General features: G+C 43.2%; 3 protein-coding genes across 4 annotated transcripts in view; 1 reads left to right on the plus strand and 2 right to left on the minus strand.

The window, feature by feature from the left end:
- Nucleotides 1–4745, minus strand: part of LOC123770492 (uncharacterized) — a 119040-nt gene extending 114295 nt beyond the window's left edge. The window contains exons 1-2 of one of the 2 annotated variants that reach the window (XM_069301755.1): nt 4679–4745; nt 2962–4589 (exon numbers count right to left, since the gene is read on the minus strand). In XM_069301755.1, the coding sequence (XP_069157856.1) occupies nt 2962–3067 (106 nt within the window). In that variant the 5' untranslated portion in view covers nt 3068–4589; nt 4679–4745. Of the gene's footprint in view, nt 1–2961 lie in introns of both variants that reach the window. The other variant, XM_045762417.2, reaches the window with a different exon arrangement.
- A 234-nt stretch (nt 4746–4979) lies between these two features.
- LOC123770598 (uncharacterized) lies at nt 4980–5534 on the minus strand. Its single transcript, XM_045762635.1, has one exon. The coding sequence runs from the start codon at nt 5532–5534 to the stop codon at nt 4980–4982; it is 555 nt and encodes a 184-aa protein (XP_045618591.1).
- A 6022-nt stretch (nt 5535–11556) lies between these two features.
- LOC123770597 (fibroin heavy chain-like) lies at nt 11557–16175 on the plus strand. Its single transcript, XM_045762634.1, has 4 exons — nt 11557–11626; nt 12572–12785; nt 15134–15783; nt 15892–16175. Exons 1-4 carry the CDS (start codon nt 11557–11559, stop codon nt 16173–16175), a joined length of 1218 nt encoding a protein of 405 aa, XP_045618590.1.
- Nucleotides 16176–23556: the final 7381 nt, after the last annotated feature.

Here is a 23556-nt window from a genome sequence, read left to right on the forward strand (position 1 = left end):
TACAATTACGAATTTCGATTTCTAAAATAATAATAATAATAATAATAGTGAAAGTACAACACTAACTCACTGACAACCATAAATTTTGAGAATGACTTTGACATTGACAAATGATGCGACGGTTTCGGCTTCCGGTTGTGACTGGCGCAATGCGAGTGTCAGCTGTTGGCATGACTGGTGTCACTCTAGCCATAGAGGTAGGCTCGTTCAGTCACTCTAGCCATAGAGGTAGGCTCGTTCAGTCACTCTAGCCATAGAGGTAGGCTCGTTCAGTCACTCTAGCCATAGAGGTAGGCTCGTTCAGTCACTCTAGCCATAGAGGTAGGCTCGTTCAGTCACTCTAGCCATAGAGATAGGCTCGTTCAGTCACTCTAGCCATAGAGGTAGGCTCGTTCAGTCACTCTAGCCGTAGAGCTAGGCTCGTTCAGTCACTCTAGCCATAGAGGTAGGCTCGTTCAGTCACTCTAGACATAGAGGTAGGCTCATTCAGTCACTCTAGCCATAGAGGTAGGCTCGTTCAGTCACTCTAGCTATAGAGCTAGGCTCGTTCAGTCACTCTAGCCATAGAGGTAGGCTCGTTCAGTCACTATAGCCATAGAGGTAGGCTCGTTCAGTCACTATAGCCATAGAGGTAGGCTCGTTCAGTCACTATAGCCATAGAGGTAGGCTCGTTCAGTCACTCTAGCCATAGAGATAGGCTCGTTCAGTCACTCTAGCCATAGAGGTAGGCTCGTTCAGTCACTCTAGCCATAGAGGTAGGCTCGTTCAGTCACTCTAGCCATAGAGATAGGCTCGTTCAGTCACTCTAGCCATAGAGGTAGGCTCGTTCAGTCACTCTAGCCATAGAGGTAGGCTCGTTCAGTCACTAGCCATAGAGATAGGCTCGTTCAGTCACTCTAGCCATAGAGGTAGGCTCGTTCAGTCACTCTAGCCATAGAGGTAGGCTCGTTCAGTCACTCTAGTCATAGAGATAGGCTCGTTCAGTCACTCTAGCCATAGAGGTAGGCTCGTTCAGTCACTCTAGCCATAGAGGTAGGCTCGTTCAGTCACTAGCCATAGAGCTAGACTTGTTCAGTCACTCTAGCCATAGAGCTAGACTTGTTCAGTCACTAGCCATAGAGCTAGGCTTGTTCAGTCACTCTAGCCATAGAGCTAGGCTACCTCAGTCCAAAGGCTGGCGTCCCATCATCCAGTGAATGCTATTCATACAGTGAATAGCCTAAGCTCTTTCCCCAGTTACTAGATGAATAGTTTCTTCAAGCACTCATCTTATTTTTGGAATATCAAGAGGCAAAACTTGACCTCAGAATGAACTAATTGGAAAACCTCAACCACCCAATTAACAGAACATATTGTTCAGGTTCGCGCGACGATGTTTCGGTCCCTACTGGACTGTTGCCAAGTAGGACTAAAACTTCATCACTTTAATTTCTTTTTTAGGTTTTGGATGGCAAAATAATTTTAATAAATGTTGGTAAAACAGCCGCGTCTTGTCATTGGCTACTAAAATCTATTTGGATTATGGAACTGGAATGTCATTACCCATATTCCTAATGGAAATTGTGTGCTAACTAATGGTGTGTGTGTGTGTGTGTGTGTGTGTGTATAATATATATATATATATGTCGTACCTAGTAGCCAGAATGCACTTGTCAGCCTACTATTCAAGGGCCGATTTACTTAATAAGCCAAGTTTTCATGAATTAATAGTTTTTCGACTACCTAACCTACCTAACCTAACCTAAGCTAACTTTTTCGGCTACCTAACCTAACCAAACCTATAAAGATAGGTTAGGTTAGGTTAGGTACGGTTGGTTAGGTTAGGTCATATATCTACGCTAATTTTAACTCCACTAAAAAAAATTGACCTCATACATAATGAAATGGGTAGCTTTATCATTTCATAGGAAAAAAATTAGAGAAAATATATTAATTCAGTAAAACTTGGCTTATTAGGCAAATCGGGCCTTGCATAGTAGGCTGATAAGCGCGTTCTGGCTACTAGGTACGACATATATATATATATATGTCGTACCTAGTAGCCAGAACTCACTTCTCAGCCTACTATTCAAGGCCCGATTTGCCTAATAAGCCAAGTTTTCCTGAATTAATATATTTACTATAATTTTTTTCTTATGAAATCATAAAGCAACCCTTTTCTCTATGTATGAGGTCAATTTTTGTTTATTGTAGTTAAAATTAAAGTAGATATATGACCGAACCTAACCAACCCTACCTAACCTAACCTAACCTATATTTATAGGTAAGGTTAGGTTAGGTAGCCAAAAAAAGCTAGGTTAGGTTAGGTTAGGTAGGTTAGGTAGACGAAAAAACATTAATTCATGAAAACTAGGCTTATTAGGCAAATCGGGCCTTGAATAGTAGGCTGAGAAGTGCGTTCTGGCTATTAGGTACGACATATATATATATATATATATATATATATATATATATATATATATATATATATATATATATATATATATATATATATAAATAGCTATATATATAAATAGCTATATATATAATAGCTATATATATAATAGCTATATATATAATATTATATAATATATATATATTATATATATAGCTATTATATATATATATAATAGCTATATATATAATATATATATATATATATATAATATATATATATATATAATATATATATATATATATATATATATATATATATATATATATATATATATATATATATATATATATATATATATATATAGTTACAACTGGTGGGAATACATAGTTACCTACAAGGGGTGGATATACGTAACTACCTACGAAGGGTGGGTATACATAGGTATCCACGAAGGGTGGGTATACATAGGTATCCACGAAGGGTGGGTATACATAGGTATCCACGAAGGGCGGCTATACATAGCCACCTGCGAAGGGCGGCTATACATAGCCACCCACGAAGGGCGGGTATACATCGCTACTCACCTCGTTTACAGCGAGCGAAGCTGATCTTAGAATCCATCTTGGACGAGGCTGCAGTGAAACGCGCCCGATAGACCTGTCTTAAATTCAGCCAGTCTTTCGGGTCCATCCCGGCCGGATAAGAGAAGTCTCCTAGTTATCCGAATCTCACACTCTGGGGTTATCTTATAGATCGTTCGTGTAAGGTCAGATACGGTTTATTGCCTCCGATTTCTCGTATGATGTTCATGTGGATTTCCTGATATGTCGTTACCTTCAAGGCTTCAGTCGAGTTTTTTAAAATAATTTTTTTTTATAGTCACAGTAAATTTCCTTTATTATATATTTTTGGGGTTAGATATCGTGTGTTCTGATATCATATGTCGTCAGTTTCACACCTGTGGTTCACAGTTTCGTTTCACACCTGTGCAATGATTTTACAATGAAACGAAACACCTGTGAAAGTTTTATAATGCTGTGAGGAGGCTTTTGAGCACAAAATGTTTGCTTTTGGCAATAGTTCTGTTTATATATCGTTAAAACTCGTTTTTGTTAAGCATTGTTTTGCACAACTATAAACTTTATTTTTCTGTTCACATTCGTTGTTTGTTATATATATATAGGTATATATTTTAGTATATTTTGATAGCATTCTTTCTTGTAAACATATGTTGTTATATATGACCGAAAAAAGTATATATTTGCATATATGTTTACTTTTTCCACTGTAGATTACTTTATACGCGTTTTCGATATTAACTTATTTCTTTGCTTTCAACAGTTTTATAATTTTAATGCTTTGAACCTTTTCGCTCACTGTTAGACCTTTTTAATTTTCGTTTGACTGACAAAATTATTTCGTTACACCAGATTATTCCTCGCACTAGGTCTATCATGCCGCGTACGGCAGGTTTTACACTCACTACTGTTTTGTTGACTGGTTATTTTAATTTTGTTTGGATTGGTTCTCAGACACTGACTGTGTTTCCTTATAAGTTTTAGATTTGATACTTTAGTTATTCTGTGGAAAATAGAACTCGATTTTGTTTTTCTTGATCAAAGGGGAGACTATTTATTTTAGTTCTGAATATAACAGCTCTGTTCTGGAATATAATGGTTTTTCTTTTCTTTATTCACTACAGAATAATAATTTCCGCTTGTAATGCCAAATAAATCCGTTCACTCGGAGCTTTGCCACCAAAATAAAATCTAACTAGACAAACTTTATTTTTTTTTAGGTTTGAATCTATTTTAGGTCTTAATCTTTGTTTGTTTTGTTTAATAAACGCTGTTATGGTTTCACTGTGTTTGACGTCCGGCCAGAATTATCATCTAGTAGAGTTGGACTTCACTGGGAATTGGTTTTACAGCTCAATGGTCAAAATGCTTTATTACCCTGACCTAGCGAACACCCATCCACTGCACTCGGCAAACGCACTCAGCGATCATTTTTGTCATCAAAGTTTTATGTATTTTCAGTTAAGATATTTTTGTCTTTTCTAGTTAGTGATTTTCTTCTTATTTTGTGAACACTTTGCGAGGCAAATCGTGCACCTCCCTCGAGGTCTGTCATCGCTCCAAGGTGGAAACGAACTAATAATGTTTGTCAGATTTCACTAAAGTTCTCGCAAACTTATTTCGTTCCATCACATCTGAAAAATAATGACGATTCATCTCACCGCACGTAGCAAGTTTCGTTAATTCACTTCGACCACAGAAACACACACACACGCATACACACGCATTCCAGTCACCAGGCGGGAGAGTTCACAAGACACACGTCCTCTCGCCTCGGGAGTCACGCGACGTCTGCCAGTTTCCCGCGCCAGCTGTTGAGCCTGCTTGGCGAGCGGCAAACAGAGACTGCCTATTGGTTGCTGAAGTCTGAACCCAGACTCCCTATTGGTTGCTGAAGTCTGAACCCAGACTCCCTATTGGCTGCTGAAGTCTGAACCTTCGTACTGGTTGCTGGGGGCCACAACAACCCTATTGGTTGTTGGTGTCAGAACCTTCCCTTCCCTCCTCTCTGCTGGTAGTTGGAGTCAGTGCAACCCCCATTGGTTGCTGCAACCAGAGGCTCTCCCATTGGTTGCTGGAACCAGAGGCTCTGCCCCATTGGTTGCTGGAACCGGAGGCTCTGCCCCATTGGTTGCTGGAACCGGAGGCTCTGCCCCATTGGTTGCTGGAACCGGAGGCTCTGCCCCATTGGTTGCTGGAACCGGAGGCTCTGCCCCATTGGTTGCTGGAACCGGAGGCTCTGCCCCATTGGTTGCTGGAACCGGAGGCTCTGCCCCATTGGTTGCTGGAACCGGAGGCTCTGTCCCATTGGTTGCTGGAACCGGAGGCTCTGCCCCATTGGTTGCTGGAACCAGAGGCTCTGTCCCATTGGTTGCTGGAACCGGAGGCTCTGCCCCATTGGTTGCTGGAACCGGAGGCTCTGCCCCATTGGTTGCTGGAACCGGAGGCTCTGTCCCATTGGTTGCTGGAACCGGAGGCTCTGCCCCATTGGTTGCTGGAACCGGAGGCTCTGCCCCATTGGTTGCTGGAACCGGAGGCTCTGCCCCATTGGTTGCTGGAACCGGAGGCTCTGCCCCCATTGGTTGCTGGAACCGGAGGCTCTACCCCATTGGTTGCTGGAACCGGAGGCTCTGCCCCATTGGTTGCTGGAACCGGAGGCTCTGCCCCATTGGTTGCTGGAACCGGAGGCTCTGCCCCATTGGTTGCTGGAACCGGAGGCTCTGCCCCATTGGTTGCTGGAACCGGAGGCTCTGCCCCATTGGTTGCTGGAACCGAGAGGCTCCCCCATTGGTTGCTGGAACCGGGGGCTCCCCCATTGGTTGCTGGAACCGGAGGCAGATAATTCAGAATGAACATTTCATTTTCCGTTTTCTAGTGTATTATAAAAATTGTCTTATTTATTGAAAACTTACTTTTTACAGTTTTTTTACAACAATATAATTTCTTGATGTTATGATATATCTCGTAATAATATATTGATCCCTAGAACCTGAGAAGTTTGCTACTCAGTGGCATATTATTTTGATCTATATTTTTATATAAAAAAAAATCAGAGAAAAATATGTAATGTGTATCCATTATATAGCTGTGACTATTATAAATATTATTATTTTAAATATTTTACTATAAATATACATTTGTAGTATCATTACTAAATCACATAGTCGCGTAGTCTAGAAAAATATATTTTACCATAAAGGCATTCGAATTCTCATTTGCATATCAGGACAAATGGATGGAATCTTTGACAAGCCGCCAGCTGCCTGTCCTCGTCGAGGATACTAGTGGCCCTCGGGTAAATTCAGGTTAATATACATCACCTTAAAAGGCTTAATGAGAGTCAAGCGGACCACTGGAGACAGTACAGGCCTCGGGGCGGCCTGGCTCAGAGCCGTGGCGAAAGGTCGACTGTTTACCTTCGTGGAGACACGACTGAGGCAGTTGTGAAGACAAGGTGTGTGTGTGTGTGTGGGGGGGGGGGGGGGGGGGGGTGTGTGGGGGTGTGTGTGTGTGGGGGGGGGGGTGTGTGGGGGGGGTGGTGTGTGTGGGGGGGGGTGGTGTGTGTGTGTGGGGTGGTGTGTGTGTGTGTGTGGGGGGGGTGGTGTGTGTGTGTGGGGGGGGGGGGGGTGGGGGGGGGTGGGGGGGGAGGGGCGGGGAGGAAGATGATAGTGATAATGATGTGGCGAGGGTGATGGTGAGGGGGGGGGGAGTTATCTTGAGATGATTTCAGGGCTTAGCGTCCCCGCGGCCCGGTCCTCGACCAGGTCTCCTTTTTGTTACACACCCCCAGGAAGCAGCCCGTAGCAGCTGTCTAACTCCCAGGTACCTTTTACTGCTAAGTGGACCGAGCATCAGGACGAAAGAAGCTGTGCCCATTTGTTTCCTCCTCCGCCGGGAATCTAACCCGGAACCGTAGGACTCCGAATCCCAAACGCTGTACTGCAGTCATTTTAAATAACTATTGTAAATCGATGTCTTGCAGTGTTGGGATTTTGATATATGTAAGTTGACCAGACCACACACTAGAAATTGAAGGGACGACGACGTTTCGGTCCGTCCTGGACCATTCTCAAGTCGATCGACTTGAGAATGGTCCAGGACGGACCGAAACGTCGTCGTCCCTTCAATTTCTAGCGTGTGGTCTGGTCAACATACTTCAGCCACGTTATTGTGACTCATCGCCTGCATATGTAAGTTGTTACTGTGCGTTTCATCAGTTATTCAATCTCTGCTGTATCAATCAGTCTGTATGGTAGGTGACTAATCTTGTTCTTATTAATTATTGAACTTATATGCTATATAAATAGCTTTAAAATTGTGGTTTAGGGTTCCGAATACGGTGTGAAATTCCTGTATTCATATACAAAAATTAGTTTCCTTATATAAAAACTTAGGTAATTTATGTAAATTTAGAAAGAATATAATACAAATTTTTAAATGAAACAAACCTGAAACAAATTTTTTGCATTTATTAAAAAATATAAAGAAATTTTAAAGCAATTAATTTGCATTATAAATTATATTTAAATAAAATACATGACCATTTATAAGAGGGTGTCCATCTTTGTCCAAGTTTGAAGGTCAGATGTTTGTGGCTAGCCTCGCCGACCTTGCAGCGAGAGTGGTCTGAGGTGCGGGACAGACTGAGATGAGAATTCTGGCCGGTTGAGGATGCCAGAACTCATGAGAGAAGAGCATGCCAGAGTCACATTCTGACCCAGACCACAATTTTTTGGCACTACTCGCTGGGTACACCTTGATAAATATTTTGAAAACTAATTTCATAAACAAATTCTTATAGTAATATACACCATTATTCATTGATCTTGGGAAAATAAAAAAATTCTGCTATCCACACTTTGGCTGTAGTAGCATAAAACAGACGATACAGCAACAGCTTGAATCTCTTAAATACATATACCTTGATCACCACTACAATTTTGTCCCCATTGCCTCACACACACTTGGTGCCTGGGGTAAAAGTGCTGCTAGTTTCCTGAAGAAGCTGGGTTCTAAGCTAATTGAATCAACTAGATACCCTAGAGCCACCAGTTTCCACTTTCAGCGCCTTAGTGTGGCAGTCCTGAGAGGAAAATGCTCACTGCATCTGTGGTTCCTGCCAGCCATCAGAGGGACTGGAGGAATTCTATAACCTGTGACAAGTAGCCTTGTACCTTGCAAGTAACCAATGTTGTAACGCCTTTTGTGTAATGACATTTTAAATAAAATAAAATGACAAAAATATAGGGGGTGGTAGGAGAAGACAATATGTGAGTGTACGCGGGTGCCCCACAAAGCTCCCCGGGTGCTACATATTGTCTTCTTCGAGGTCGAGGGTCCCTACAAACGCAACTAGAGGTGGTACCCCTATATTATTAATTTACATGTCAATAGTCATCATGCTGTTGTGTTAAATATAAACTTTTTATATTTTCCATTCTACGCAAATATTTCCTATCTGGAGGGAGAAGAAACAGATCACTTAATCTTTCCATTTATATTTTTCGACGTTTCGTCAGCAATGTAACATCTTCAGGACTACACTGTTGCACTAACTCAGTTATACTGATGCAGTTTAATGTTCACAAACTTAGGGTTCTGGTGATAAGTAATGATCATGGTTTCAAGTGTTGATATTGCCAATATATTTGTAAATTAATGTTGTGCAACAATTGAATTGTTGCAAGTTATTAATTAAATGATTCCCAATTATCTTAGGAATCATTTGCTGGTTCCAGTTACGTATTAAAATTTATTAAGGTATGAATGTATAATGCTATATTAATAGCGCCAAAATTGTGGTTTAGGGTTCCGAAGTGAAATTTGCAAATCCCAATTCATATACAAAAGTGTATTTTTGTATACAATATCGCTGGTTTTCTATGTAAAATATGAAAAAGTATTTAATAATAATAAAATTATTTAGACAATATTAGAAAAATTTAAAATTTATTATTTGCTTTAATTAAAATCAATATCAAACCTTGTACAAATTGCAATAAATACAACTGATATATTAAATAAATTGGGTAACCATTGTACATGATGCAAAAGACAGTGATTAAAATTTAGAAATACAAATAATATACATTATGATTCAATAATCGCAAAAGCCATTAGACTACAACTTCAAGCCAACAGGAAACTTTGGCGTTAAATTAACAAGACTTAAGATCACTGAATTCAATAAACTGTTTCTATTGCATTTGAAATGCTCGATTGATTGGTAGATTCATTTTAATGTTGACAAATTTAGGTTTTGAGTCTAGGTAATGATAGTTACTAGATATCAGCTAGAAAGTGTTGAAATTCCTAAGTCTCATTGCAAATCATACTTGTGCAAAATTCAGATTGTTACAATGACGTAAGAAAACTATTCCAATTTTTGTCATAAAATTAAATATCTGCTAAATCATTCCCTGCTCCTGTACAGTATTTAACTCCTGTAGCCACTTTGAATTTATAATATTATAATAATAGCATCAAAATTATGGCATAAGTTTCCAAATTATAATTCGCAAATCCTATATTTTTATCGTATTCCTACTAATGGTCCCAAGAAGTGGTCCCAGCTTCTTGCTCCTCAAAAGATATTCGGAGCAATTCAGTTATTTTTGTCTCCTTGGAGCGGCCGCGGGCCATATGCTTCACTCACGGCTTCCCACAAGCGTTAAGTAATACTAAGGACTCGTAAAGCCAAGGAGAAATGAACTCGTAAAATATACGGAAGGATGGCACTCCACCCGGGCCGCCACACCTCTCAATGCTCACTAACGGGCCACAAGTTCCTGTGATCCGTAGTGGGCCGCCACACCTTGCAATGCACCGTAGTGGGCCGCCACACCTTGCAATGCACCGTAGTGGGCCGCCACACCTTGCAAGGCACCGTAGTGGGCCGCCACACCTTGCAAGGCACCGTAGTGGGCCGCCACACCTTGCAAGGCACCGTAGTGGGCCGCCACACCTTGCAATGCACCGTAGTGGGCCGCCACACCTTGCAATGCACCGTAGTGGGCCGCCCCACCTTGCAATGCACCGTAGTGGGCCGCCCCACCTTGCAATGCACCGTAGTGGGCCGCCCCACCTTGCAATGCACCGTAGTGGGCCGCCCCACCTTGCAATGCACCGTAGTGGGCCGCCCCACCTTGCAATGCACCGTAGTGGGCCGCCCCACCTTGCAATGCACCGTAGTGGGCCGCCCCACCTTGCAATGCACCGTAGTGGGCCGCCACACCTTGCAATGCACCGTAGTGGGCCGCCCCACCTTGCAATGCACCGTAGTGGGCCGCCCCACCTTGCAATGCACCGTAGTGGGCCGCCACACCTTGCAATGCACCGTAGTGGGCCGCCACACCTTGCAATGCACCGTAGTGGGCCGCCACACCTTGCAATGCTGCGTGATCGCGGGTCACACTTTAACGTGCTTCCTATGAGGTACCGGAATTGAAGCCGCTAACATATATAGTTTTTTTTACACAGGAATAGACGACTGCTGACTCCTGTTAGCTGGCTGAGAGCTTTCCCTTCCCATAGCTCATGGTAAGCCTTACCCTACTAGTTTTACACACAGGAGGGTACAGGAGCAGACAACTGCTGACTCCTGTTAGCTGACTGAGAGCTTTCCCTTCCCATAGCTCATGGGAAGCCTTACCCTACTAGTTTTACACACAGGTGGGTACAGGAGCAGACGACTGCTGACTCCTGTTAGCTGGCTGAGAACTTTCCCTTCCCATAGCTCATGGTAAGCCTTACCCTACTAGTTTTACACACAGGTGGGTACAGGAGCAGACGACTGCTGACTCCTGTTAGCTGGCTGAGAGCTTTCGTGCCTAATCCCGACTCAAACGATGTCTCTCTGAAGAATTTCAAGACAAAACCTTTAAAACAATGTGTTTTTTCTCTTCAGTATACATAGCAACAATCAGGAGGCGATCTAATTAGAGCCAAGATAGACATCGCAGTTCTTTCATTGATTTAGAGAGGAGTGCATCGCTGTAGATGCTAGTGGATCAATTATAATTCCTGAAGACGGAATCTCAGCATCGTCAGAATTGCTAGTGGTATTAGTATAAACAAAACTCACCACAATACTCACGCATTGTGTTCTATACGGTAGTCCAGATAAGACTAAAACAAAGAGGGGTAGAAATAGCCTAAGCTACTCTATCCCTTTGAGATGTATTTCTTTTTTTGCCTCAATAAACATACTTGAACTACAACAACAAAAATCAGATGTGACGTTCGTCAAATCATTAAATTCAAACAGATGATATAAACCACTAGAAAAAACTACGATTAAACAAAAGGAAATACAGTTGACCAGACCACACACTAGAAGGTGAAGGGACGACGACGTTTCGGTCCGTCCTGGACCAAAAAGTCGATTAAACAAATAGAAATTCAACCAACCCAAAATATAAAACACTATCAAACGCCATGAAGGAAATGGATCGATACAAAAACAAATCAATACAGTTAGGTTACATCTGTTCGGACAGGTGAGAGTCGGCTGAGCGGTATGGCTCAATGGACAGGTGTAAACACGGGCGCCAGTGGTGTGTGGTGGCCTCTACCACCTGTGTAAATACTAGAGAGGTATGAATGGAATCAGCTGTTGACATACCTGAAGCAGGCTCGAGGGTCGTGTTGTTTCAGCTGCTGAAGGAACAGGGTATGAATGAATGAAAATGTGTGTGTGTGTGTGTGTGTGTGTGTGTGTGTGTGTGTGTGTGTGTGTGTGTGTGTGTGTGTGTGTGTGTGTGTGTGTGTGTGTACTCACCTAGTTGTACTCACCTAGTTGTGTTTGCGGGGTTGAGCTCTGGCTCTTCGGTCCCGCCTCTCAACCGTCAATCAACAGGTGTACAGATTCCTGAGCCTATTGGGCTCTATCATATCTACACTTGAAACTGTGTATGGAGTCAGCCTCCACCACATCACTGCCTAATGCATTCCATTTGTCAACTACTCTGACACTAAAAAAGTTCTTTCTAATATTTCTGTGGTTCATTTGGGCACTCAGTTTCCACCTGTGTCCCCTTGTGCGTGTTCCCCTTGTGTTAAATAGCTTGTCTTTATCTACCCTATTATGGTACCTACTACCTACCTGTGTGTGTGTGTGTGTGTGTGGCGCCTGTTCGGTGTGTGTGTTTACTATTTGTGTTTGCTAAATCGAACTATTAGCCCTTGGTCCCCGCCTCTCTAACCAATCTATTAATTCTCTATTATATCTACTACATATAATTCTAACTCGCGCGCGGGCAAACACACACATCCCCAGGAAGCGGCCCGTAGCAGCTATATTTGTTTGATAACTGGAGAGGGTCACTTGTTCCTTGCATGAGCTATGGGAAGGGAAAGCTCTCAGCCAGCTAACAGGAGTCAGCAGTCGTCTGCTCCTGTACCCTCCTGTGTGTAAAACTAGTAGGGTAAGGCTTACCATGAGCTATGGGAAGGGAAAGCTCTCAGCCAGCTAACAGGAGTCAGCAGTCGTCTGCTCCTGTACCCTCCTGTGTGTAAAACTAGTAGGGTAAGGCTTGAAAAGTATAATTATATTGAATTGTGGACTAGCTTGGTACCTCATAGGAAGCACGTTAAGGCGTGACCCGCGATCACACAGCTTTACAAGGTGTGGCGGCCGACTACGGTGCATTGCAAGGTGTGGCGGCCCGCTACGGTGCATTGCAGGGTGTGGCGGCCCGCTACGGTGCATTGCAGGGTGTGGCGGCCCACTACGGTGCATTGCAAGGTGTGGCGGCCCGCTACGGTGCATTGCAGGGTGTGGCGGCCCACTACGGTGCATTGCAAGGTGTGGCGGCCCACTACGATGCATTGTAGGATTAGTTTTCAAAATATTTATCAAGGTGTACCCAGCTAGTAGTGCCAAAAAATTGTCGTTTGGGTCAGAATGTGTGACTCTGGCATGCTCTTCTCTCATGAGTTCTGGCATCCTCAACCGGCCAGAATTCTCATCTCAGTCTGTCCCGCACCTCAGACCACTCTCGCTGCAAGGTCGGCGAGGCTAGCCACAAACATCTGACCTCCTAACTTTGACAAAGATGGACGCCCTCTTATAAATGGTCATGTATTTTATTTAAATATTATTTGTATTTAATGCAAATTAATAGGTTTTATTTTTTTTATATTATGTAATAAATGTAATTAATTATTGTTAAATTTGTTTTGTTTAAAACTTAGTATTATATTAACTCTTTTTTTTAAATTTACATAAACTACAAAAGTTTTTAAATAAAAAAAATAATTTTTGTATATGAATACAGGAATTGTATAACGCAATTGGAACCCTAAACAACAATTTTGAAGCTATTTATGTAGCATATAAGTTCAATAATTAGTAAGACGACAAGATTAGTCACTTACCATTCAGACTGATTGATTCAGCAGAGATTTAATAACTTATGAAAGACACAGTAACAGCTTACATATATCAAAATCCGAACACTGCAAAACATCGATTTGCAATAGTTATTTAAATTACTGCAGTACAGCGCTGAGAATTCGAAGTCCTACGGATCCGGGTTCGATCCCCGGCGGAGTCAGAAACAAATGGGCACAGCTTCTTTACCCCTGATGCCCCCTGTTACCTAGCAGTAAATAGGTACCTGGGAGTTAGACAGCTGCTTCGGGCTGCTTCCTGAGGATGTGTAACAAAAAAGGAGGCCTGGTCGAGGACCGGGCCGCGGGGACGCTAACCCCCGAAATCATCTCAAGATAACCTCACTACTATGCATCCCGGTGAGCACAAATATGTACTATTGGTGTTGATTCAAGGCGTTATCAACATGTTTTTCATGTTTTTCCTCGTCGGATCAACATTACCAACGTCCAATCGACGTTACCAACGTCCAATCGACGTTACCAACGTCCAATCGACGTTACCAACGTCCAATCGACGTTACCAACGTCCAATCGACGTTACCAACGTCCAATAGACGTTACCAACGTCCAATAGACGTTACCAACGTCCAATCGACGTTACCAACGTCCAATCGACGTTACCAACGTCCAATCGACGTTACCAACGTCCAATCGACGTTACCAACGTCCAATCGACGTTACTCGTGCATATTTTCCTCACTGAAATATTACCTTTGCACTTACCGAGGGAATTTCGACACACAAAATTACTTTCAAAATTACGCATCTCACTACAACTACTTAATTACCTTTCTCAAGACACTAAGTCAAATAGACATCAACGAAAGGAAGGGACAAGAGAGACAGACAAGCCACAAGGGGGGCGAGGAGGGGGGGGGAATAAGTGTGTATTGATTAGTGATAATTGAATATGAATGATAATAAAATATTGTTTTTACTTTGTTATTATTTATCTGTGGCAGAAGCAGCCCGTGTTGTGCTTCATCAACACACAACCACACCATCACACACGGTGACTACACAATCATCACTGCACACCCCACATCATCTTCACCATCCCCCCCGCCCCCCCCCCCCCCCCCGCCCCACACACACTCTCCTGCTCATTTAAAATAATTAATATTTAACAGACCTCTTAAGAGTTCTCTAATGAGAACGTCACTCTTAATTTGGAATACTTTTTAAGGGGTAAAGAAACCTCTTAAGTTTTTCTCGCGTTTCATTTCGTTTTTTTTCTGCGTTTATTGATGGGGCTGTTGTTTCTTTATAGGATTTTGTGCCTGTTGGTGTTCCCAGAGTGCTGGGAACACCAGGAGCGTAGCTCTCATCATGTTGCTATCTTGCGATGATTTCGGGGCTTAGCGTCCCCGCGGCCCGGTCCTCGACCAGGCCTCCTTTTTGTTACACCCCCCCCCCCCCAGGAAGCAGCCCGTAGCAGCTGTCTAACTCCCAGGTACCTATTTACTGCTAGGTAACAGGGGGCATAAGGGTGAAATAAAGTCTGCCCATTTGATTCCGCCTCCACCGGGGATCGAACCTGGAATTACAAGACTACGTATCCCAAGCGCTCTCCACTCAGCTGTCAGGCCCCTCCATACTACCTTTAGGTAGCTAGCTTAGGTAGTGAGGCTCCTACGTACTTGCACACACACTGGTCTATGCCTTGTTAAACATAAGACGAAGCTGGAGAAGGTTAAAAGTTATACCACTAGACTAGTTCCAGAACTAAGAGGTATGAGTTAGGAGGAAAGGCTGCGTAAATTGCACCTCATGTCGCTGGAAGACAGAAGAGTTCGGGGAGAAATGATTACGGTGCATTGCAAGGTGTGGCGGCCCACTACGGTGCATTGCAAGGTGTGGCGGCCCACTACGGTGCATTGCAAGGTGTGGCGGCCCACTACGGTGCATTGCAAGGTGTGGCGGCCCACTACGGTGCATTGCAAGGTGTGGCGGCCCACTACGGTGCATTGCAAGGTGTGGCGGCCCACTACGGTGCATTGCAAGGTGTGGCGGCCCACTACGGTGCATTGCAAGGTGTGGCGGTCCACTACGGTGCATTGCAAGGTGTGGCGGCCCACTACGGTGCATTGCAAGGTGTGACGGCCCACTACGGTGCATTGCAAGGTGTGGCGGCCCACTACGGTGCATTGCAAGGTGTGACGGCCCACTACGGTGCATTGCAAGGTGCGGCGGCCCACTACGGTGCATTGCAAGGTGTGACGGCCCACTACGGTGCATTGCAAGGTGCGGCGGCCCACTACGGTGCATTGCAAGGTGTGGCGGCCCACTACGGTGCATTGCAAGGTGTGGCGGCCCACTACGGTGCATTGCAAGGTGTGGCGGCCCACTACGGTGCATTGCAAGGTGTGACGGCCCACTACGGTGCATTGCAAGGTGTGGCGGCCCACTACGGATCACAGGAACTTGTGGCCCGTTAGTGAGCATTGAGAGGTGTGGCGGCCCACTACGGTGCATTGCATGGTGTGGCGGCCCACTACGGTGCATTGCAAGGTGTGGCGGCCCACTACGGTGCATTGCAAGGTGTGGCGGCCCACTACGGTGCATTGCAAGGTGTGGCGGCCCACTACGGTGCATTGCAAGGTGTGGCGGCCCACTACGGTGCATTGCAAGGTGTGGCGGCCCACTACGGTGCATTGCAAGGTGTGGCGGCCCACTACGGTGCATTGCATGGTGTGGCGGCCCACTACGGTGCATTGCATGGTGTGGCGGCCCACTACGGTGCATTGCAAGGTGTGGCGGCCCACTACGGTGCATTGCAAGGTGTGGCGGCCCACTACGGATCACAGGAACTTGTGGCCCGTTAGTGAGCATTGAGAGGTGTGGCGGCCCGGGTGGAGTGCCATCCTTCCGTATATTTTACGAGTTCATTTCTCCTTGGCTTTACGAGTCCTTAGTATTACTTAACGCTTGTGGGAAGCCGTGAGTGAAGCATATGGCCCGCGGCCGCTCCAAGGAGACAAAAATAACTGAATTGCTCCGAATATCTTTTGAGGAGCAAGAAGCTGGGGCCACTTCTTGGGACCATTAGTTGGAATACGATAAAAATATAGGATTTGCGAATTATAACTTGGAATTTTAATTCACAATTTTGATGCTACTAAAGTAATATTATAAATTCAAAGTGGCTACAGGAGTTAAATACTGTACAGGAGCAGGGAATGATTTAACAGATATATAAATATTTTATAAAAATTATGGAAATAGTTTTCTTACGTCATTGTAACAATCTGAATTTTGCACAAGTATGATTTGCAATGAGACTTAGGAATTTCAACACTTTCTAGCTGATATTTAGTGACTCATTATTACCTAGCCTCAAAACCTAAATTTGTCAACATTAAAATGAATCTACCAATCAATCGAGCATTTCAAATGCAATAGAAACAGTTTATTGAATTCAGTGATCTGTCTTGTCTTGAATTCAGTCTTGTTAATTTAACGCCAAAGTTTCCTGTTGGCTTGAAGTTGTAGACTAATGGCTTTTGCGATTATTGAATTATAATATGTTAGTTGCGCCTTCTAAATTTTAATCACGTCATGTTTTGCATCTATATACAGTATAGTTACCAAATTTATTTAAATTTAAATTGTATTTAATGCGGTTTATACGTGTTTTTACATTTAATAACTTTTAAAATACGACAAATAATATAATTTATATTTACATAATAAGGTTTAAATAATTTTAATATATTTAAAATATTTTTTTATATTTTACATAGATAACCAATGTAATTGTTTGTAAAAACTAACTTACGTATATGAATCGGGATTTGCATATAATACCTTGGAACCCTAAACCACAATTTTAAAGCTATTAAATATAGCATTATAAGTTCATAGTATCAACAATGCATTAATACGGTGCTGGAATCGGTAATTATTCGGAATATATTTGTTAATCATGTTATGAATATCTTGCAATAGTTGCATCAATTCAACAATTCAAATGTTGCACAACTTTGATTTACAAACTTACTTGGCAATTTCAACACTTTCCACCTGATAACTTACATCACCTTCCTTCAGAACCCTTCATTTGTGACCATTAAACTGCATCTGCCAATCATTCGAGCATTTCAAAAGCTTATCAAAGCGTCTTTAAGTGCTGACAAGTCTTCCTAATTTAAGGTCTAAATTTCTTTTGTTTTAAAGATGCAGATTAATAGCTATAAAGATTATCTCTTCATAATGTATAATATTTGCAGTTGCTTTTAATTACATGCATAATATTTGCAGTTATTTTAATGATGTTTTATCATTAAATATTTATGTAATTACTAAGTTAAATGTAACTTGTAATTAACATAGGAATACATTTTTATATTGTTTCATAATACAAATTTTACAGTTTTAAATGTAAAATAGATATGTTTATACTAAATGTACTTATATTATCTGAAAGTTTTCATAGATAATATAGTTTATATAACAATAAATAAGCTAGGTTATATAACAATAGATAATCTAGATTATATACAAAATTAAAAAGAAAAACATGGAAACTGCTTCGGAGGGGTTCTAAAAATCCCCTCTAATGCGTTATGTGTACGTCTCTCCGAGGCTAAAGGTCCCCTTTTTCCAGCCACAGGTGGTACTCCCTTCCACTATATATATTATAGAAAAAAAACTAACATGCATAAGTTCCAGGATTTATCATTTGAAAATAGGGTGCCCTAAACCACAATTTTGAAGTTATTTATATAAATAGCATAAATAATTCATTTTGGGAGACCTCGAGGAATACAGAACAGTGACTTCATCAAGAGGAATACAGAACCGTGACTTCACCAGGAGGAATACAGACCAGTGACTTCACCAGGAGGAATACAGACCCGTGACTTCACCAGGAGGAATACAGACCCGTGACTTCACCAGGAGGAATACAGACCCGTGACTTCACCAGGAGGAATACAGACCCGTGACTTCACCAGGAGGAATACAGACCCGTGACTTCACCCAGCGCCTCCGAGTCTATTGGGTTCATTAGTGTTCATTACACTTGTAAGGGCACGAAGCAGCGGAACATTGCGTCACCGCCCGCAGAAAGACGCACTCAAGGGCTTCTACGAGGCAGTGGGAGGCGACCCACGTAAACACCCACTGAGGGAAGTATTTAATGGGTGATGACGTTCTCCATTTTAGCGTCCGGTTCCCCCCCCCCCGGTTTTTGGAGTCTGTCGCGAGATATCGCGTTTGAGTTCATGGTCCTATTTGATTTCTTCTTTCGAGTTTCCCGCCCACTGGGTCGAGTTTCCCGCCCACTGGGTCGAGTTTCCCGCCCACTGGGTCGAGTTTCCCGCCCACTGGGTCGAGTTTCCCGCCCACTGGGTCGAGTTTCCCGCCCACTGGGTCGAGTTTCCCGCCCACTGGGTCGAGTTTCCCGCCCACTGGGTCGAGTATCCCGCCCACTGGGTCGAGTTTCCCGCCCACTGGGTCGAGTTTCCCGCCCACTGGGTCGAGTTTCCCGCCCACTGGGTCGAGTTTCCCGCCCACTGGGTCGAGTATCCCGCCCACTGGGTCGAGTTTCCCGCCCACTGGGTCGAGTTTCCCGCCCACTGGGTCGAATATCCCGCTCCATCGGGTCTCCCTCGGGTCGACTTCCGTTCCTTTAACGAAGTTTACCTAAATACCGAATTTATTCGTTCAACCCAGAGGCAAACTATCCGCAGTTAACGAGGGAACTGAACGAGAGCCGTATTATCAAAACTCGTTAAATTCAACGAATAACTTGACCCAATTTAACGAAGTTATCCCTGAACTTTAAACTAGTTTCCGAAAGCATTCGTTATATACGCAACAAATTACGTTCAACGAGCCGTTTATTTCGCGAGACAACTCTCAACATTTCTGACCAAATTAATTGTTTCTAACGAGGAAATGAGCTAAAAGTGGTTCATTGATGTCTTCGTTATAAACAGCTAACTCTTGAGTTGAATGAAGTGGCTTTAAGAACGAAAATTGCTTGAAACCGGGTTTGGGGGACTACGCAGTCAGTCAGATAAGGTCAAGGGGTAGTGATAAGGGGAAGAAAAAGTGGTGAATGGGAAGGGTGGGGGGGGGGGAGCAAGATAGGTGATGGACGGTGGGAAAGGGTTAAACGTGGAGAATGTGGGGTTCAACCCGTTCTCGCACTTTCTTACAGTCAATATTGACTTATTAAATACGTGCATGTGACATACTAAACATACTAGTTTACCTTGAAAAGCTTCATAGAAAACATCGACCTTACCTAACCTTCTTATTATGTTAAGATAAGCATTTTATTGCTTCGTAATTACAATTATTACTTAACCTATACCTATAATAGGTTAAGTAATAATTGTAATTACGAAGCAATAAGATCTTAGTATCTTAACATACTAAGAAGGTTAGGTAAGGTCGGTGTTTTCTATGAAGCTTTTCAAGGTAAACTAGTATGTTTAGTATGTCACATGCACGTATTTAATAAGTCAATATTGACTATACGAAAGTGCGAGAACGGGTTGTGGGGTTAAGAGGGAGGGGGTGGGGTGTGAGATGGGGTTTAGGAAGGGAGGTGGGGGCGAGAGGTGGTGTCGTGGGGTTCAGGAGGGGGGGAGTGTGGGCGTGAGGTGACGGATAATGAGGATGTCATTTAGCGCCAAGACCATGCAAAGGTCAAAATGAGGTCACTTGTACCACTCATCCATCAGCTGCTCCTCCCCTCACACCTCCAGTGTGAGGGGGGTGTGAGGAAGCAAACAAGGAAAAGTACAGAGAACGTGGAATGGAGTACAATAGAGGAAGCACTAAAAGAGTGTCAAAAATAATTACTCTCGAGTCATAAGGGAAGTTGAAAGGCAATTTGAAAAGACATTGCTGTGAACGATAAGGACCAATCAAAGCTGCTCTATAGCCATATAAGGAGAAAAACAACAGCAAGAGATATTGTGACCAGATTCACGAGACAATTTTGAGTTCTCACAGAAAATGACAAGGAGGTATGTGAAGAACTCGACAAAAATGATTACAGGTCTTTACTGAACAAATCTGAGTGGAGGCCAGAGTCAAGAAACGAAAGGCTAATGATAACACTGGAAGACTTGGTAGTCACTGTAGAGGAAGTCAAGTGACATCTAGAGGAATTAGACGCAATCAAATCAATAGGACCAAACTTAATATGGCTGTTGTAAGCTTGGTAGAAGCAGGCTGGTAAGCTGGGAAGACACTGAACTTGGTAAGAGAATACATGAAGAACATTTCTAAGGACAGTCACAGTCAAAGGCGAAGTCTCTAGCTGCAGGAATGCATCAAATGGGGGTCCTGCAAGGCGTAGTCCTGGGACCATTGCTATTCCTGAATTACATGAACACCCTTCCCGAGGGAGCGAGTGTACATATTGCAATGTTTGCAAGTGATGCAAAGCTGACAAAGGATGCAGAGGACGACTGCAGAAAGTTACAGTAGTTTACCCTTTAAACTACCCTGTAGTTTAAAGTTTACCCATTTCTGAGAAACTGCAGGAATGGCTAAACATATAGTTTCAGAAATTCAATCCCAAAAACTGGAAGGTAATGCAGATGGAAAGAGCAGGAGGCATCTACACAATAAGGGAAAGGCAGCTACAGGAATCCGAAAGGGAGAAGGATCTGGGATTGGATACAATTCCGACTCTCGCACCGGAGGCACTTTTTTTTTTTTTTTTTTTTTTTTTTTTTTAAGATATATAGAAGAGTTGTTACATTGTTGTAGAGCCACTAGTACGCGTAGCGTTTCGGGCAGGTCCCTGGAATACGATCCCCGCCGCGAAGAATCGTTTTTTCATCCAAGTACACATTTTACTGTTGAGTTAAACAGAGGCTACAGTTAAGGAATTGCGCCCAGTAAATCCTCCCCGGCCAGGATACGAACCCATGACATAGCACTCGCGGAACGCCAGGCGAGTGTCTTACCACTACACCACGGAGACTGTAGTTTAACGGGATCACATCGGCAGCATAGGGGACGCTGACAAATATAAGAACATCGTTTAGAAAGAATGACAAAATGACTCAAGTGGAAGCTGGAAACCCAATTGAATCGAAGGAATGTAAGGTAATACTCGTACCCTATTTTGTCAACAATTACTCATCTAGTTGTGTTTGGGCTCTTTTGTCCACCCTCTTGACTAATGAATTGGAATGCATTAGTGGAATGCACTAAAAGAAGTTGTGGAAGCCACCTCTATCCTCAATTTGTTTTGGTCAGATTCGACAAAGAATTTGAACGTCAGGACAGTTTAATTATAACAAAAGAGGTACAACGAGGGTGGTCGGTGGAGCATTATAAGACCTCGCCCGTCCCCAGTCCCCAGAAGTCACTGATTCAAATTCATATTAGTTTATTGAAGTATAAATACACACAAATAATGAGGTTGCTCAAGCTATTCTTGCCCCGTTAGTCACTGATTGGTAAATACTACCAATTCTCCTGTGATTCATCCCTTTCCCAACACCCGTAACATTGCCTGCACGTCATCAGTCCAAATACATATACTCCTGATGCTAGAAATGTTGAGTCAAATCCACACAATTCCCACTAGAATATCGGCATGGGGAAGGGGTCGGGTCGGCGAAGTAGGGAGGAGGAAAGGATTGTAATATCTATCCGGGAAGGCTGAAGGATGGGAGTTATGAGGTGCTGTTGGCTGGTGTCGTAGTGTCGTTGACTATGAGGCTTGGCGAGCCTCATGACAACGCCAACGAGGTCATGTAAGGTCATCAGGTCACTTGAGGTCATGTATGTGATGGTCCAATTAGGAGCCACAGATGACCCTCGACTGGCGTAGTAACCTTAATCATTCGAGATAATTATATCAACGATGACCAGACCACACACTATTATATTAGCTTATTGTGCATTTATAGGCATAGGTTAGGTTAGTTGACCAGACCACACACTAGAAGGTGAAGGGACGACGACGTTTCGGTCCGTCCTGGACCATTCATTCTCAAGTCGATTGTCGACTTGAGAATTGTCCAGGACGGACCGAAACGTCGTCGTCCCTTCACCTTCTAGTGTGTGGTCTGGTCATCATACTTTAGCCACGTTATTGTGACTCCTCGCCTGCTAATTATATCAACATCGTGTGATTTAATTGATGGGAACCATCTCTTGAAACTCCTCTCGTAAGGTCTAGTACTGAAGAGGAGTTTTGTGCATAACCAAATTTTTTGAAAATAGGGTGTAACTAAAATAGGGTAAGGCCAGGTCTAACTACGGCATACAAGCAAACCGCTAACGACATCATTACAAGTAAGAGAGGGCAAGATATGAGGACATTGTAATGATAACCCTAGCAGTTGCGGGTCAGGTAAAAAATTCGATTACAAAAACTGGACCAGTCTAGACGAGTCTGGCTTGAAGACATTTCATAGAAAACGGATCATCGTTCCAGCCAGAGCTGTAGTCTTAGAAGAAAACCAAATTCTTGCGTAAACTAATAAATATTTTAATCAGGATTCCCATGACCTACTTGCACTAATTTGATTACCCGTTGAAAGGGATAGGAAGCTTGTTCTTGAGCTTGAGTAGGTACCTCTAGGATACCTAACTGACTCCCCGGGATGCAACCCACAACAGTTGCCTAACTCCCTGATTACCTATTTACTACTATAGGTGAAAACAGGTGCATCAGATGAGAGGAACTGATGCCCAATCTAAGACAAGCAAATGAGTGAGTTTTGTTAAGTATAAATAGAAGCTGTCTCTTATGGGTTAATAGTTTCCTCTACTTTGGTCTTATGTAGGCGTCTCAGGGAGTCTAAATAGACAAAAAATGCAATAAAGGAGAGAGAGAGAGAGAGAATTATAAAATTGAAACCGAGCAATTTAGCAAGAACACCCCTACCTCCTTTCTCTCCCCCCTCTCCCCTCCCTCCCCTTCCCTCCCCTCCCCTCCCTCCCTCCCCTCCCTCCCCTCCCCTCCCCTCCCTCCCCCCCCCCCCCCCCCCTCCCCTCCCTCCCCCACTGGTGCAAGTGTAGGGTTCCACAGCCTAGAAGAAAAAAGATTATATTCAGAAAAAACAACTTGTGGATTCACACCGGACACTTTAATATTTTCTTCTACCACTCCTATTCTTTTTTTTATTAGTTTTATTACATTGTATTACAGTTTATATAAAAAAAACTATTCGAAGACCTCATCCAGCTCTTCGGAGGTTGGGTGCGTGCCCAGGATACAGC

This window comes from Procambarus clarkii, chromosome 46 (genome assembly GCF_040958095.1).
Source record: "Procambarus clarkii isolate CNS0578487 chromosome 46, FALCON_Pclarkii_2.0, whole genome shotgun sequence".
NCBI lineage: Eukaryota > Metazoa > Arthropoda > Malacostraca > Decapoda > Cambaridae > Procambarus > Procambarus clarkii.